We start from the raw sequence: 18,528 nt of genomic DNA, 5'->3' as shown, positions 1-18,528 counted from the left end.
GAGAGAGAGATCAACCGACAGGCCCCCGCTGTCAATCACCTTATCCTCCCAACTCGTCTACCTCCAAAGGATCCCAGCTTGATGCCCAAAAGATGCTATGTGGAAGAAATGCCTTATCATATCTGCCACTGCTGTGGTGCACACTACCTGATCTTTTATGTCCATTTATTTGGCCTTTAAAGAGGCCTGCTGAGCCATTTATTTGGAGAATTGAACAAAATGAATGCGTCCTCCTCTCCTGGTATCCTCACATTTTAACCAACTCCATCACTACCACTAAAATCACCACCACCAGTTTTGATTAACCACTATTGGCTTATCTGCAAAAAAACGCATGATGCTTTTGTCATGGTAATAGTCCCTTTAGCAGAGGCTATTTTTGTTAGCATTGCGGTTGCACGGAGGCTTCCATTTAACACGCCTGCACCTACAAGGAATTCTTCTCACCCTGACAAAATTATCTTGCTATGTTATTCCATAGCAATCTACTATCAAATAATTGTATTTATTAATACCGGTGTCTTTTAGACAGGTAGGCCAATGCACACATCTTCGTTCTAAAAACATTAGTTGCTTTGTGGCAATGCCATTCAGACATCTCTATCAATGTCATTTCAATAACAGGGAAGATAGCTAAAGTATACAAAAGTATTAGATCTGATAAGAAATAGTAATTACGAGCAGCGCAACAATCAATGCAGTCACCCAGGACCAGTGAATTATGTGTATGATTAGTATTGATTACGAAGGCTATGAAGTGATGGAGGGGAGACAGGCAAGAAATTCGTCCACATATTAAGTAAATTGCTTGGTATGGCAAATACTTTCTGAGTCCTTCTGTTTAACCTGTCAACTTTGAGGCCATTATTGGTTGAGTAAAACTTTTGCACTATTATTATGCAGTGAGATTAAAGAGTGACTTGGTCACTATGATGCTGCACAACTTGCTGTCAGCGTAATAGGCCTAAGTATATTGCAGAAATACTGTGCACTTTAACTTTTAAAAGATAATTATTTATGGTATTCATGATTCATTTAGTATTTGCATGCGGCAAATGAATCACTTTGGCAACTTATGTGAAAGATAGCTTGAGCTATACATGAGTGTTTTTATATGCCAAAGTCACTAATATGTTGATGTCTATAGATTGGCCTTGTTAGGTTAGTCTTGACCAGTTGAATTGTTAATATGAGCCTCATTCATTGTTATTAAGAGAACATCTAAGAAAAGAATGAGTAAGTAGATACACATGCTCAGAAAGCAAAGTGAGGGCAGCATGCAACATAGGTTGTGAGCTGCAAATAGAATCCCTAACACCACAACATTATGCTATATGTAGTGTATATAGCTCAGTCCAGTCATACTGGAAACACTTAAGTTTAGACTATGACTTATTAGTATAATCTCACAGTTATATTCTATAAGACAGATGTGTTAATGATTCACTCAGTGACATCCACAATTCATCAATTAAATTAGTGCCTAGTCATTTCAGCACCAAGGACAGCAACAGCACAAAGTGGTTGTCAGCAGAATTCCAAATATAATATGCTCACATTAAAGAGCTTGTTTGTGTTCTCTGTCTGAATATCATGCTTGCTTCCATTTGCCCCCATAGAGATTTGCAGTTGGTGAGCCGAAAAAAGAGAAGGGCATCCCTCAAAATTGTTGCACAGCTACTTTTGTTAACGGATTACATAGTCTCTCTTGCTCCCATTGGCTTGGCGCGACGTGACAGCTCTGTGGTGATGTCTGGACATACCCAGCACCATCCATAACAAGCATTCCAACCATAGATCTCCAAGATCAACTTGGTTTCATTTGACTCCACTTTACACATTCTTAGTTTTCTTTTCCAAATGCTTCCACTGGAAATATAGGTTTTTAATGTTTTGCTCAAATTCATATTGAATCTTTTTCTTTACTTTGACATTCTTGAAATATACCATCACCGTCCACCCGTGCTTTTGTGCGTTTAACCGGGATATGCTTTGTTTTGTTTTTTTGAGCTGAATGCTATTATAAAATATAGTTGATTTGATTTGTGTTCTGGATCCGTTTTCGAAATGGCAAAACCTTTAGATCACATCAAGAGACCCATGAATGCTTTCATGGTGTGGTCCAGAGGTCAAAGGCGGAAGATGGCCCAAGAAAACCCCAAGATGCACAACTCAGAGATCAGCAAGAGACTCGGCGCAGCGTGGAAGTTGCTCTCCGATCCGGAGAAACGTCCGTACATCGACGAGGCCAAGAGGCTGCGCGCACAGCACATGAAAGAGCACCCCGACTATAAGTACCGACCCCGGCGCAAAGCCAAGAGTTTGCTGCGAAGGGACCGCTTCGTGTTTCCCTTGCCTTTCCTCGGGGGGGAAGCAGCGGAGCAGTGGAAGGGATTTTCCACGGACTCTTTCCTGGCCCCTGGGGACAAATCCAGAGCTCTGCTTTCACCGACCCCGTCCTCCTATTCGTTCCTGGACCCGGCGGGACAATTCAGCACCGGAGCTGTTCAGCGGATGTCGGAAATATCGCACGCGACTCTTCCTGCGACCGGCGCGTTGCCCTACGCGCACTCTCTGGGATATCAGACTGGCGCGTTTGGGAGTCTGGGTCAACACGCGCACCCGTCGTCCACCAGCCCATACGTGGTGCCGTGTAACTGCAGCGCCTGGTCTGCAACGGGGCTCCAGCCTCAGGTTGCTTACATCCTCTTCCCAGGTGGGATGACCAAGGCTGGGATAGACTCGTACACTTCACCGAATTCAAGTGTGTGACCCGGTACAGGACACATATCGTTAGCCTCATAGTATAATTGCCTAAGTCATATTTTGATGGTTTTCAGGAAAGAAGAAATGAAAAATTGACCTAGGCAAAAAACAACAACACTTTTTTTTTGCCTAAGACATGTTTATCTGCCTTTATTTATATCTACCTAACTCTACCTACCCAACACTGCTGATTCATCCTGCCTTATTGCCTATGTTCTCAGCCTATCAGAATGCTTGTTATACATTTAAAATCAATGTCAAAAAGTTAGCCTCATTGCATAATTGCCCAAGTCATTTTTTGGAATGTAACAAGCATTCTGATAGGCTGAGGACATAGGCAATAAGGCACAATGAAGCAGCAGTGTTAGGCAGAAATGACAATTTGGCCAAAAAATTACTTCGGCAATTATGCTATGAGTCTAACAATTACGTTTGGCAGACGCATTTTGAAAGTGGAAAAAAGTAATAACTTGAAAAGGGGTGGGAGGGGGGGTTGTATTATACTTGTGAGAGATAGTTTGAGTGCAAGGGGGCTTGTGCCCAAAGTCCATAGTTAAATATGAAATGTCATGTAGGCTATTTTCTGTAAATATACTGCACATTAAAACATTATGTTTTGGTTCTATATTTGTTATTCTCTCACTCTTTCACCTTTGAATGCAAAATCTACTACGCCTGCAGTAATCTACTGTATAGCCTAGGAATCAGAGTCAATAATAAATTCTAATATTTCCATCAATGATGCTATCATCAGTTGATGTTAATTGGCAGACCAATGCCAAAATATACTGTATAGCTCTGTCCCTTTATAACAGCCAATAGGAGGGTACAGGAAACTCAAACCTGTACCCTGTAAGAGGGAATCAGCTTTTGACATCTTTACACTTGAAACAGAAAATGCTTAACTTCTATGTAATATGAGTTTCATCTTGGATTTGGAATGTGACATACATAGCATGTAGCATCTTCTCAGTTCAAATTGGGAACTATACATTTGTCAAATGAAGGGCTCTCTTGTAACTTAAGTCTCTTTGCTGTACAATTTTACAAGGTATACAACATTGCTGAACTGTTTAAGCAGTTCAACCAATGTTCATTAAAAAATAATTTATTATGTATGTACAGGGTTGGAATGAGGTTGGCTGGGCTATGCGTGTACAGTATATTTATCAATCCTCCAATATGCCTGTATAGTAAAGCAAAAAACATCACTTTATTCATGGGGACTGAATTGTCCAATTCAATAGACACTAAATTGGCATCAATTGCAATGCTTCTAGATTTAAATGTCATTGTTTTTCCATTTCATATTGAAATGTAAAAAAATTAAGGAAGTAGTCTTTTCATCCCAACTTCCCCATCAGCTTTATTTAGATTCCTATTTACAAGAAGATTACTACAAAATAATGGTAATTATAAGTCTACAGAAAGGAACATAGTTGCAATGAATTTTCTTTTTATTAAGTCTCACTCACTCATGCTTTGTACCTGTGTCTTTATAATGCATTGTGTTTGTGTGTTTGTGTTATAAATACACCTGTTTGTGAGTGGGAGCCAGGGAAAGAGAGAGAGAAACCAGTGATAAGAGAAGAATAGCAACTTCTCTCCTTACCAACTGTTGACAGAATGATAAGGTTTGAATCATGTAGATTAAATAATGCAACCAACTGTCGCTGTGATAGTAAGCGAGAATGAGTCCTGCGCTGACTCAACCATGTCACAGTTTCGGTGTGCTATACACACTGTGTATAGCGCAGTGTATGTCTGGATAGTTTTTATGACTATTTATGAAGTCACACAACTAATGAGTGCTAACTCTGAATACACAAATATAACCAAATGGACCCATAAGGGTCCATTTGATTACATTTCTATACTCACTGAGTTACAAATGGATAAATTGACATTGAGGATTTTACGGTTTATGAAGCATTGGTGAAGATTACATGCTTAAAAAACTTGAACACTGATCATAGATTTCAACACCTACAACTACCAGAACTCTTTTCACCTGTATAAGTTCAGACATTAGCCCGTAGGATTTGAGAGCCAGAGTCTGGCTCTTTAATTGAGATCACCACTGTCCTATATGTGTCTGTCTAGCTAGTATTCTGTCTGCACGTCCATATAGTTTGACCTGGTTATTTATTGTACCTTATACTACTGTATCTTTGTCTCTTGACAACATATGATGCACACTCATCAATCTCTCTGCGTAGCTGCTGTCCAAATGTACTCAGCTTGTTTCTTAATGTATAGCACACAGCAAAATCATCACTGTTAATTTAATTCTGAGAGTGGAAACAAATGTGCACTCTCAAAGTTAAATGAACACAGAAGATTCTACTGTGCACGTATTCTCTGCGTGTCACCAGCAACTCTCGGTTTAGCCCTGTGGAGTCGGTGATTCAGTCCCCTTTTTATTTACACTGGTTTTCGACGGTTTAGTTTTGAAGAAAAGTACCAGGTGTGCCAGTCACCACTGTGTCCACACCTTTTAACGCAACCTGCCCAGTAGCGTGCATGTGAGCATGCTGTGTGTACGTTACACTAGGTGGCCCAGCCCATGATGCCATATTGTCCACGGGGTGAAACAGCAGTCCCCACCCAGTAACGCCATTGATGCTCCATAGCCACTTCACCCCAGTTCCTTTCTTTGCCCGCACTCTTTGGTGCTTTGCGTCATCCCGTTCACTTACAGAGATAAAACTTTGGTCCCTTGATTATTTTAAAACGAGCACACTCCATTTGCAAAGGCGCACATCAACACACACAACCTCATTCACACTTTCAAACACCCTGACAAGGAGTTGAAGATGGCGCCTTCGGTTCTCCAGACGGCTGGATTCGTCTTGGGTGTGATTGGTTCAGCTGCCCTCATTGCAGCCACCGCCATGAACAGATGGAGCGTAGCGGACCGGCAGGGGGACGTGATAGCCTCCGTGTACACATTCAGGGGCCTCTGGCAGGACTGTGAGACGACCTCCGCTGGGATGACAGAGTGCCGGCCGTACTACGGCCTTATGGGCTACTCAGGTACGGTGAAGAGGACCTTACTGTTATCTATAAAGTGAAAGTTCTACCAAGAGGTCACATACTCATTCATTAATCATTGATTATTTGCAAATATAAACAAATTCTAATAGAATTCATTTGGACAAATATTACATATTTTGTTGTGCTAACAATTATGAACCTGAAAATGACTCTATGCTCTGGACACTCTCACTCTCACTCTCAACAGACAATGTTCTTTGGTAGTTTTGCTTCTCTTTTTCAAAAAAAAGTTGTTCATGTTTGTAAATGTAAACTAAACTCACCATGATTAATTATGTATAACTTATAACTATGAAATTGGACATTTATTACTGCTGGAAATCCAACCTGCTTCACTTCTGCTGAAATTTGTTTTCAGGGTGCATGTGTGAGCTTGAGTGCATGGCCTGTGTTAGCCACATTGAGTCACCATCTCCCTCCCTTTGGCATGTTCTCCTGTCACTTCATACTAGTCTTGTAAAATATAACTTTTATTAAGGTGATGCCAAGAAAAAGATACTGAAAAGGAAGTGAAGTTTCTAGAGGTTCTTAGTTAATAGAAATTCTGATGACACTATCATCTGAAACAGAAAAAGGTTACAATAGACTAGAGTTTGATGAATTTGCCATGGGTTTTAACTGCCGACTTTTTCTTCCTGGGTCTAACAAAGGGAAGAACATGGGCGCTTAGAGGACCGTTAAATTATGTTATTGTTAAATTCACTGAAGGATGAATACATGCCTATAAGCATTTAACAAAGAATTTAGCTTTTCACAAATGTCCCCCAAATTCCCCCTAACATTCTAATGATATTAAATTATTATTCTTTAAATGTTCAAAAATAGCACAATTAGCAGATTAATAAGCTCACATTGCAATGCATTGTGAGATGATCTTCTATTTTCACTATTCCTCGTACGACGAAAGCATTGGGTTGGATTGCCGAGTGGTTAAGGCGTATACCACATAAGCTCTGATGCCTGACAGCGAGTCCATGGGTTCGATTCCTTAGCCTGGCGGAACTTTGCTGCATGTCACTCCCCAACTCTCTTCACTGTGTATCAAAAAAGCCCCAAAAATATCTAACAAAACCTTACAACAGAGATATGTCTATATAAAGAGAGATGTTTCTTGTACTGGTGAGTCCATTAGGGTTGATTCAGAGTCAAACTCACAAGGTAAAATTCAAGCGGCACTTGAATAAATAACTAATTACATAAATCATACAAGACGATGATCAACTTGAAAATGAAAGTGTAATGAATGGTTCACTCCGCCATTTGCTTTTGATTTTATTCCTCTATCCTCAAGTGAACTCCTGACCACTTCTCTGGCCTGTTCCTATCAGTATTTACACTAGCACTCGTGCATTATGGTCACCATTATGGACAGCCAGGGCCAGGCCTAGGCTCAGTCAACATAGTTATCAGAAACAAAACAAAGAACAGGCAAAGGGCAGGTTCAAATAGTGAACCACTAGAGAATACATTTCAGCTCTTTGTGTAAAATACATTTGATGAACATCTAATAGCTCTAGGAATTAACACGTACAACAGAGAAAATGACTGTTATGTTTCACATGCAAGTAGCATTGAAATATAGTAGGCCTACATATTACTCATGATGTCACTTTGACAACACTTATCCAGTACTCCCTAACGGGATTCTTGAATTTCTTCCATGATCCAAATTGAAAACCTCATCCCTGATCCAGAATAGACTGCAATGTTTTTTAGGATTCTCATCAAGTGAGCAGCCACCACAAAAAAACATGCAACCCCTTTTGGCTAAAACGCAATATTTGGAAGTGCTGCCCCAATGCCATGTCTCTTATGTCTGTGGTGCAGGTTCCTTCCAGGCAGTGCGAGCCCTTATGATAGTGGGTGTGGTGCTGAGTATCCTTGGAGCGGTCATATCAGTTTTCTCGCTGAAGTGCCTCACAATGAACAGCATGGAAGAGACCTCCAAGGCCAAGATGAGCTTGACCGCTGGCATCATGTTCATCATTGGAGGTAAGAGGAGAAATAAGGCCATGGTTTCCAAAGAAATCAAGTGTCTCCACTCCCACCAGTAAGTTTCCTTGTCAGGTCATTGGAACAAAGTGGGAAAAACTGGAAAAACCCAACATGAATTTGACTGTCAGTACAAACAGAAGTCTTTCAAAGTTGCAATTGTAGATCAGTTGATCAGATGATTTAGTGTGTTCAGATATAAAGTTTAATATTTCTTTGCATGAGACAGCAGTTATTAGATGAGAGAAACTGCCACTCACTCACTTCCTCCATATCTCTCTCTCGTTCTCTCGCCCTTCATTCCTTCCCTCAGGTATTTGCGCCATTGCAGCGGCTTCTCTCTATGCCAATCAGATTGTGGCCAGTTTCAGGATGGCAACCATCAGTCAAAACAACTATGGTGGTGGGGGTTATGGAGGGGGTTTTGGCGGACAGGGAATGGGACAGGGAATGGGAATGGGTATGGTGCCCAGGTAGGACACATCTTTTTATGCTTGTATTGTATTGTTTTGCATTGTGTTGCATACATGTTGTATTGTTATGACCTTTCTAAAAATTTAAGCATATGTATTATTATTAGTATTATTATTAAATATTATTTTGTATTACTATTTAGCATCAATAAGATACTGTGAGGTGGACTAGACAAACTCAATTAATCTACTTCGTCACCTCTTAAGAACAGAAATTGGAATGTAACTAACGTTAACCGCATAAACCCTATATACTTCGTTGACCAGGGTCCTTTTTAACCATTACACCAAATGTCTTTGCCTGTTTTCACAACGTTTGCCTATTATGACATGTCCACAATTGTGGGTTCATGTGAAAGAACAGAAACTGGAAATTTAAAAAGAATGTAACTAGCATTGAAGTGAAGTGCTTATCCCCCCCCCCCCCCCCCCCCCTCTCTCTCTCTCTCTCTCTGTACCAGGTACACGTTTGGCCCAGCACTCTTCGTTGCCTGGATAGGAGGTGGGATCCTGCTGGTGGGAGGTATTCTGAAATCTCTGGCCTTCAAGGGCATGATGCAAGATGACAAGACACGGTCAGTCCCTTTCAGATTTACACATTGTTTTCAAGTCAAGGACCCCCAAATTAATATGTATTTGGCCACGGACCCACATCTGAAAATATGTTGTTCCATGGATGGACTCCCACACAAGATTTGTGTTGTTAAAGTGTTTCAAAAATATTCAAGATTTTTCAAATTTTGTCAAGCTTTTTGGAAAATAGCAGATCTACAGCTCACAAGGCATTGCATTGCGGCGAATTGTGAGATTGTAGATCAGGGTTAAAATTTTGATGCTATATTAAACTCATTTTGCTGGGGACCTGTGGAACCCACTCAAGGACCCCTGGGGGTCCTCGGACCCCACTTTGAGGGTGAGAACCACTGCTGTAATCCATCCATCCTGCATCTGCAACTCATGAATACCACATGGGCAAGAACTTAATAATCTTTCAGTTGATATATTGATATAAAAGAAAGAAATAATAATTAAAATTTGCTTCTTGATTAGGCTATTTGATTCATCGAAAATTAGATAGAATAATCTCTAACCATATACTCAATAATTGCAGCCCTAATGTAATAATGTACAACATCAACATATTAACTAAAAGGTGTGTTTGGAGAAAAAAGTATCTTCATGCAGCGAACTGCCTCATCTTTACAGGTACCCAGGGGTGGCCTACAAGTCCCAGGCCCACAGCAAGCCTGACCATGATGTCCACCACTCCGAGGACACAAGGACCAGACCAGACCAGAAATATGTTTAACTTATGTCACAGTTGGACAGGCTTGTTGCTTGCCCAGAAAAATGCTTTAACCTTTTTGTACGTAGGACCTTTGGTAGGCTAGTGCTAAAAGCTGTTTATTCCTAGAGACAATCTAGAGCCATACAAGAGGAGGGCAATATAGATACAGTATAATATCGATATCTTGATACGAGACTACACATGGGACTACATTTGGTTATCTTAATTTTGTGACATTACTTAAATGTTGTCTCTTCCTGGTCTTTAAATGCTGCAAAAAGAGGTAAATTTGTATGAACATATTAGACACATTAGTTCAAGCTGAATGAAATGAACAACTCCATAATGGAGTTAGTAATGAAAATTACTCATATTGTCACATTATCAATATTGAAGTATGTGTTCAAAATAGTATATTTAATGTTGCCAATATTGCCCAGCTCTAAATCATACATGGTTCTAGTATACAATACAACTTAATCCTTTACCTCTCTTGGATCTTGACCATTGTGTCCCTCTCATGACTCATTTATACCACCATGTCCCAGATCTACAAGCTCACAACACACTGCATTGCACTGTGTTGAGTTTGTAGATCTATTCTTAGATCTACCATCGTACGACTAAGTATAAATCAAGCTTAATTTCCCCCGCTGACTCAATGAAGGCTTCTGCCACAAATAAGGCTAGAACAGCAATTCTCAAATGTTTTAATTTCAAGGACCCCCATAACTCAGTTACATACTTGTAAGGGTCCATCTGGAACCCCCTCAAGGAACCCTGAGGGTCCCTGGACCTCACTTTGAGAACCACAGGGCTAGGTAGGGTTAGGTAGGTTTTGACTCATTACAGGTACCGGTAACTAGATACAGTATGTGTAAATGTGCTACTGTGTAATTTTGTGTTTACTTGTCATGCATGTTATTTGTTAAATCATTCTATTTTTACTATGTTCTACATTAAAAGAAACAGATGCCACATGTCAAATTAGTGTAAGAAAACGATCATTGATTACCTGTCAGCTGAAATGAATCATTTCCTTATCGGCTCATGCTTATGCGCAACAGAGCCAACTTGCAATACCCTTTCAGTCCAGTAGATGTCAGGGATGATACATTTTTTTGTTCTCCAAATAAATCCCAACTCCATATAAAGGATAACCCTATTAGCTGTGCAAGTGATCGTTGCCATATACACTCCATGTTTCTATATACCTCCAAGGAATAAAGAGCACATATAAATTGAGAACAGCCATGAAATACTTTTATTGTTGCATATTTCATCTTAGCACAAACCAAAAAAAAGTACACCCAGTTTCTGTCCAAACCAAACATCTATAAAGACACAAAGGTACATCAGAACTCCCACACCAAGATTGGTTTACTGAGAGATCTTCACTAAAGTGTGCCTCAGCAAGACTCTGATTTGAAGAGTAACTAGAATCCACTCACATTACAAGGCCCACCATTACTGACATTGATGAGCATTATAAAAAATATATAATCATTAGATAAAGAAGTCAAAGGGGGAAAATAACCTTACAGACAATAAGAATCTAATAATCAGTCCGACAAGTCTCACTCGAATGAAACCCAACTACAAAAAGATTGATCAACTATTCAGGTATTTAACTGTGAGGTCCCTCAGTTAATGTCAAGTTACATTGCACAGCTATTATTTGGTACAATTTAACACACGGTTCATGTTTTCCAGTACAAAACCAGTCATATAGCGCAGTCATTCAACAACCAATGATCGAGTTTGGGCCATGTACAAATCTGTATATAACAAACTAAAAAATAAATGAAAGGGGCAGTTCACCCAAAAAGAAACTTGTGTTTTGGGTGAACGAACAAAAAGAACCCAAAAAAAATGAGACATTTATATCCGATCCAGCTTCTCACTCAAGAATTCCTCCACGCTGTCTGTGTTCCATTTAAGGATGCTGAGTTCCTCAGCAATGTTCCCGTTATCGTCCAGAAGCTTTAGTATAGGGTCTGCTCCTCTTACATACTGGAAACAAAGAAATGTAGAGAAATAGATCATGAAACGATTAAATATTTTGTGATGAAAATCACAAAATCCTCTCCTCTATTGCAAACATGCTAGAATGTGTCAAATGTGTAATTAACCTGACATTATGAGGGATTGTGCAATTATACCACCAAGTCAGTATGCCATTGTTACCTTAATTTGAAGACCCTTGAACATCTTGGGCTTGTCACTCCTGACAAAAGCTGCAGAGATACAGAATAACAGAGACATATGCAGATGCATTATCGTGGGCTAATGAATCAGCCAGTCACGGTTTCCATTTCAGTACGGAAGCCTGAAATTTGTGACAGTTGCTGATGCTCCTAGTATGCAGCGTTAAGAGAATAGAAGAGACAGTTGTGAACACACAAGACCGTTACAGGTGAAGTAAATAAACCACGACCATATGGTCAGACACACCTCCAGACCCCAACCTACATATAGAGAACTGTAACCTGACAAACCTGACATAATTTTACAACAGAAATGGGTGGTCTACTACAGTGGTTCTAAAACATTTTCATGTGAAGGACTTTCAAATTCATATGCATTTAGCGACAGACCCCGATCTGAAAGGATTTTGTGCCAAGGATCCCTCAAAATTCTCGAATAAAACTTGAAGAAATAACACTGTTATTGTTCTACATTGTTACAACAAATGCAGGACACCAAATTACCTTGGACTTGAGGGAACCTCCCCAATTTTCATCCACAAACCTCTAGAATGGCCCCAGGGTAGAGCTGCAGAGAGGACAATACAGTCAGACAAAACATCAAGTCTGTTACCACCATGGCATGCTTATGGATTATGATGTACAAACAAAAGAGTTACTACATTTTTATATACCAAAAACCCCCATATAGACCGCCTATTGTGAAATGGCTTTAAAAAAAGATGGTCAATTTAGATAGATCAGCTATGTTCAGAAGAAATATGACAATGACATGCCCAAAATAAAGACAAGTTGAAAGTGGTTATACTGATCCAATAACCTCCACTTTGAAAACCTGTGTACTAACAGGAGGCTTACGGCACCCGATGCTCAAATGATATATAAAAAATAAAAAACCTTCGGGCATTTCAACAATAGTCTACTGGGGAAAGCAATTGGTCATGAAATCGGCTTGGCCTATTATTTCTAATACTGTACGCTATCCCTTGACCAAGGATATTAGAAACAAGCTGAGCCATCACCGACTCCCTGTGGAAGTATAGAACCAATCATTTTCCTTCCTCCCACCTGTGCTATTAATTTCTTTTCTCTTCTCCACACACTGATGCCCGCACAGTGTTGGGGCCATGGTCCCACTTGGTGGTGGGAAGGCTGGTCTGGGGAATAATTTGATTCTGGCAGCCTGACTCATAAACGTGTCTGGGCGGGTCCTAAGGGCCATTAAACTGGGAGTTTGTGCATATGGAGCAGAGAGAGGGGGGGGGGGGGGTGGCGCTGATGGATGAGAGTTTGTGCAGGCTCACTTGTAATCAAACCTCCACTACCAATATATAATAAGTTAGAGGGAATTGGAGTGCCATGGCAGTATTTCACGTCCATGCTCGACTCGCCGTTACTGGGGGTGGAGTGTGGCGAAAGGGGACCCCTTGGCTGGCTCACACAGCAAATTAAATTACACATACAACAAAGCAAACCTTGCTTCCTCCCTGTCCCCGCCACAGAAATAAAAATGTCTCCAGTTTCATTTCACCACGTATGACAGACCAGTCACAGCTTTTGCCGATTATGGGCAGTTGAGGCACAGTGGAGAGATGGTACTGCTTGGACTTGCTAGTAAGCATGGTAAGCAAAGAAATAGCTTTAGCTCTCTGACAACTCCAGCTTTTCATGCACACAGATGTTAGTTCATTAAGGTTGTAATGTGTGGCGTCTAAACCAAAAGCACTCATTTTTCGGTATTGCTGAGGAGATTTGTGTATTCTCATATGCCAAGTAACACACAGACCACCAACACTACACACTTTTTTAAATATTGTTTTAGTTTTTGCTTTATTTAGATTTAAGTTAGGAAACTGTGGGCAGAGAGAGGTGGGTGGACAATGCAACACATGTGCACATGTGCAAATTAATTTGCATTCTTTATTATGTTAATACTAATCCACCAATTAATTTTGATCAGCTGTGTTATGAATTCATATTTACTTGGGATTCTGACTACAGCAATAAAGTATTCAATCAATCAAAACTTTAAGTACTGAGTTGCACCTGTGATGGTGTGGTATGCATGTCTTGCACAGGGGAGACGGCTCTTGACAGGAGAGGGGAAGTAAGGGAGACATCTCTGTGAGGAGGAGACATCTCCATAGTCACAGCTGTTTGTCATCAATAAAGAATGCATCTCAATAAAGAATCTACCGTTTGTTGGCATTACACAGCGGAGCTTCCATTAGAAAACAATCCATAACCATGAAGTCTTTAAGGGCCAAAAGACTCAAAAAAGTAAAGTGAATCACAGTAAAAAAAAAGTGAATAATTTGTTCCCAAAGGGAGATAAAATGTTTTCAATTTTCTTCAGATTCACTCAAGCGCATCACCTCAAGTGCACTTCATAACCCTGTGAATCTCTCTGTACACCTCTAAACAGGTTAACCTGTCAAGTTCAACACTTCCAGAATGCTTGAGATATAAATAGTTCAGTATGTTATGGCTTAAAAGCCCTCAGAGGAAGTGAGCGCGTTATAGTCGCAGCACACTCATTAATGTCCCCGGAGAGTCCGGTTAAGATTTCTCCAGCCCTTCAGAGACGCAACCCCTGCAAAGCTCACAGTGGTACAAGAAATGACTAACCTAAAGCATAATTTATAAATCAGTATATACTCAGATATTCTGTTATTTTCTATGAGCAACACCGTCGTGCGACAGAGTACATTAGGCTTAAGTCTAAGTAAATGTCCTCCGTGCTCACTCACTGAATCTCAATAATCGACTAGGCTACACTTTAAGTCGTTTCTCAGAGGTTTAATGACACTGCAATGATGTAAAGTGCGCTGCCTGATAAAAAAAAACTCTTAAAACAGATAATTGCGACTGTCGACTGAGGAGAATGTGCTTAGTGTTGCTGCAGTATAGTACAGCCGGAGACAAGTCATTGCTATTCCCAATGACATTTTCAGTGGACCGGTGGCAGGGGTGCAGAGGCACTCTCTCCTCCTTTAAATGAAAACCAAGGTCTGTCGAAGACAGAAAGAGTTATAATCAAGAAGTGAAATGAGGTGTGCTCTACTTGGTGAGGTGGTGTTGCTAGGATACCATACACTCTAGGGGCTCAGCTTAATCAAGAGAAAATTACTTGGTTTTTTTCCACTTCGACCATAAGCGACATTTGTTTGTCACAGACAGCACAGCAGGGAACTGTGTTGAATTTGCTTTAATGACTGGTGCTTTGGCATACAATAACAGCACTGGTTACGGATGTCTTGTTGCTGTAAGATGTGGATGTTCTGACATCTCACGGATGTCGATTTGGAGTGACAAAATCTCATCGCTGACAGCAGGCATTGCTAGGCAGTCAATCACATAGTGAAGGAGTGAGAGAGAAGTAGAAAGAAGAGCGAGGCATTCCAGAGTGCAAATGCTCTAAAAGCCTGCTTAACTGTAGCTAAGAGACTGGCATGTGACATGTGCTTTAGTTCGTTTTCCGTGTACACTACACTCCCCCACTCAAACGCCATTCGTTGACCTTCTTAAGCACCGTGACATCAAAAGGCACTGCCTTAAGATTTTGTGAGTTCACCTGGCTGCCATTTTTCATCCAACTCTATTATTGTTACCATTGTTTTGATGATTATCATAGTTTCTTTCTTCTGCCTAAATGCCAGGCTGGGAGCCTGTTCCACTGTGTTGAATGTCTCCATCTGGACATTTATTTGCCATCCAAAGTGACAGAATTTAGGCTAGTTATTATGTCAGAACTGAAGAGTTCAGTTACTAACTGCCACGGTTATTTCTATTAAAAATATGTTCTGGCTTAAAAGAAGTCTTCTTCCAACTCTTGTATTTTGTGCCTTAATTTGTTCCACCAAGTAAGCCAGCACTAGCCGTATCAATACGTTTAGAACATTGATGTTATCCAAGCTAGAAAGATCAGTTCACACACCTTTAAAATGTGAGATTGCTTATTTAGAAGGAAAATCTCTCTGAGGCCATGTCGCTTTTGCAGGAGAGTGCACCTTACAAGAATTTCCAAACAATTAACACGTTGAATCAAGAAAGACATGAGACAAAGTGAATTGAGTTGAGTGATAATGATGCTGCTGGTTGAGTAGTGCTTATAAATGAATAAAAGCCAGTGCAGAGAGTGTCTTGTAGTTAGGGACATCCAGCCCACAGCTTGATACAAAATACAGTGGATTTAGCATTTGTGAAAACGTTTTTTTTTTTAAGAAAGGAGAAAAAAAAAATACAGAAAGAATTGGTTTTATAGTGATAGCTGTTGCATGCATGCATATAATATATTTTTAAATGTCCAGACTGGTTTTTCAAGAGACTATTTTCTATATCAGGAAAGATTGGTTTCGTTTCTACCAACAACCAGTCTGTACGGCTGGACTGCCATTCTGTGAGCTTGGCTATTCTTCCTACCTTGCGCGCTTCCATCTGGGCCTCCTGCTGGCAGCACTGCCGGCAGACGGGCTGGAGCTGGCTGAGGGTGAACTCACCCAGCAGGTCACATGAGCTGCAGAGCAGGTTGCTGGAGAAGCCCACCTCCCTGCACGCCTCCGAAGACAGCTCAGCGCCATACGCCGACAGCTGGGGAGAGGAGGGGGATATAAGAAATGAGAATTATATATCTGTACTGTCCCAGTAGTGTTTATCAAGGAAAGATGCCCGCTGTCGCTACAGTCTCTAGTTCGTGGTGATAGAGGTGGTAACTGGAAACCTAAATCTTCCAAGCAGTGTCCCTCTGTACCGAACTATAAAACTATTAACTCCAAAGCCAGTTTTTATGTTTACAGCTTTAAAGGTTAGGTGTGACGTTATGTGCAGAAATAAATGAACTAACTTCTACATTAAATCACTTCCAAGATTCCATTTTGCATTGTGTGGTAGGAAATGGCAGCATATTTTAAGAGAATTATTCAAACAGCCAAGGAAATGTATTTTTCCTATTTGGCTGTCTTTTTCATTGTAGTTTACTGCAGTGCAATGAATGGACACACACACATCTTAACATTTATTGCCATAAAAGCTTCACGCTGTCTTGAAACATCCTGAAGATTCTCAGCTGCTATCTCCTCCTGCCAGGCAATTAACGTCACCACCTGTCACTCGGATAGTCAAGTGTCCACAAGAAAGAAAACATTTTGACATGATGCAAGGCGCCAAGCTTATATATATATTGTTTTTGGCACATGGCGCTGCGGGAGGGGGGGGGGGGGGGGGTCCCCAGATGACCGTGCGTGAAGTGAGAATTTAAGGACCTTCTTTAAAGGGGTAGTTCACCCCCAAAATAACTTTTTTTCTATTGATTACTGACCATCTGGAGCCTTGAATTCATAGATATTTTTTAGTTTTTGTCACATTCCTAAGCCAATAATTTGATTATAATAAATGTGTCCCCATTGATTCCGGTAGGAGACACAAATGCATTTGTGTCTCCTACCGGAATCAATGGGGCTAAATTTATTATAATCAAATAATAAAGGAAGGAATGCGACAAAAACAAAAAAATATCCATGAATTCAAGGCTCCATGGGGTGAGTAATCAATAGAAAAAAAGTTATTTGGGGGGTGAACTACCCCTTTAATGCCTCTAAAAAAGAAAGAAAATAAATTACTGCATCAAAAGTAAACAAACTAAAAACTGGTCTAACATTGGCCAAATTGTCAAATAGTGTAAGAAAGCAAAAATAGTGAAAATAGCTGATCTACAAGTTAACGAGCTTGTAGATCTGCCATTTTCACAATATTTATCTGTGGAACAGAGTCAAACTAAATGTAATAATGCCTCAACTCCTACATTCCAAGTGCTTGTCAGGGTGGGGGGTCCCAAGTTCAAATATGATTATTTTAGGGGGGGTCGCGGCCTGAAAAGGTTGAGAATCACTGCTTTAAACCTATAACAACTATGCTTGAATCTATCATAAGATTTCTATATTTCTCACTTTCGCTGTCGGGAGCTGTGATTTTATATTTTCGTTATTCATTCTGGTCTTACGACATACGGCCAAGTATATTCGTTTGAATTGTTCTTACCATATCGGGTCTGATATGATTTTAACTGAACTTTTAATAAACTGTGTATAAATAAGAATTGACCGAGTTAAGCCACGTCATTCCAGCTCACAGGGAAGCAGGATGCTGCTATGTGAAGATCAGTTTACACTCAGAACCAGCACACAGCCGATTACATCTGGTCCAATAACTGAATAATAATATGTTTGCGGAAAGAATAAGACCACCGTGTTTGTTAAGTCATCAACGTTTATAAACTTACCGTTTGAATAAGCGACAGAAGCCACAGCAGATACACCTCTCCCGACATTTTGGAGAGCGCTTTGTTGGGGAGGAAGTTCAGGACCAGTTTATTGCAGCGTTGCCAGGTTTTGATAGATAGATAGATAAACAAGCAACCATGTCTATGGGAGAAAAAAGCCCAAGAGAAGCGAGCCCTTCGCCCTTTAAACATATACACTGGCTAATTTAAAATAGTAGATATTTTCCAAAAAAAACTTGAAAACAATTTGACATTTTAACAACACAAAACTTGTATGGGGTCCCTGGCATGAAATGTTTTTAGATGGGGGTCCGCAGACAAATACATATTCATTTGGGGGTCCTTGACATGAAAATATTTGAGAACTACTGGTTTAAAATTACATTAAAGAAACAATCCCAAATAAGCCACTACACTGAGGAAACAAGCCCCAAAAAATAAACGCAACTACCAATATTTGCAAGCAAC

The 18,528-nt window shown here is 40.3% G+C and overlaps 3 protein-coding genes across 3 annotated transcripts; 2 read left to right on the top strand and 1 right to left on the bottom strand.

The window, feature by feature from the left end:
* Positions 1-2,067: 2,067 nt before the first annotated feature.
* On the top strand, positions 2,068-2,772 carry LOC308093244 (transcription factor Sox-14-like; the record flags this gene model as incomplete). Its single annotated transcript, XM_080439515.1, has 1 exon — positions 2,068-2,772. The coding sequence occupies one exon, from the start codon at positions 2,068-2,070 to the stop codon at positions 2,770-2,772; it is 705 nt and encodes a 234-aa protein (XP_080295641.1).
* Positions 2,773-5,582: 2,810 nt separating this feature from the next.
* On the top strand, positions 5,583-9,597 carry cldn18 (claudin 18; the record flags this gene model as incomplete). Its single annotated transcript, XM_080439861.1, has 5 exons — positions 5,583-5,802; positions 7,651-7,815; positions 8,129-8,288; positions 8,750-8,863; positions 9,495-9,597. The coding sequence occupies 5 exons, from the start codon at positions 5,583-5,585 to the stop codon at positions 9,595-9,597; spliced, it is 762 nt and encodes a 253-aa protein (XP_080295987.1).
* A 1,225-nt stretch (positions 9,598-10,822) lies between these two features.
* selenof (selenoprotein F) lies at positions 10,823-18,171 on the bottom strand. The gene is made up of 5 exons (XM_080440671.1): positions 18,061-18,171; positions 16,206-16,373; positions 12,288-12,351; positions 11,764-11,813; positions 10,823-11,589 (listed from the first exon to the last, which is right to left on the bottom strand). The coding sequence occupies exons 1-5, from the start codon at positions 18,106-18,108 to the stop codon at positions 11,458-11,460; spliced, it is 462 nt and encodes a 153-aa protein (XP_080296797.1). The 5' UTR covers positions 18,109-18,171; the 3' UTR covers positions 10,823-11,457.
* Positions 18,172-18,528: the final 357 nt, after the last annotated feature.

Source organism: Gymnoscopelus braueri, assembly GCF_963280865.1.
Source record: "Gymnoscopelus braueri genome assembly, chromosome: 10".
NCBI lineage: Eukaryota > Metazoa > Chordata > Actinopteri > Myctophiformes > Myctophidae > Gymnoscopelus > Gymnoscopelus braueri.
The sequence above is the reverse complement of the archived record's forward strand: the minus strand, read 5'-3'. Positions and strand labels throughout refer to the sequence as shown.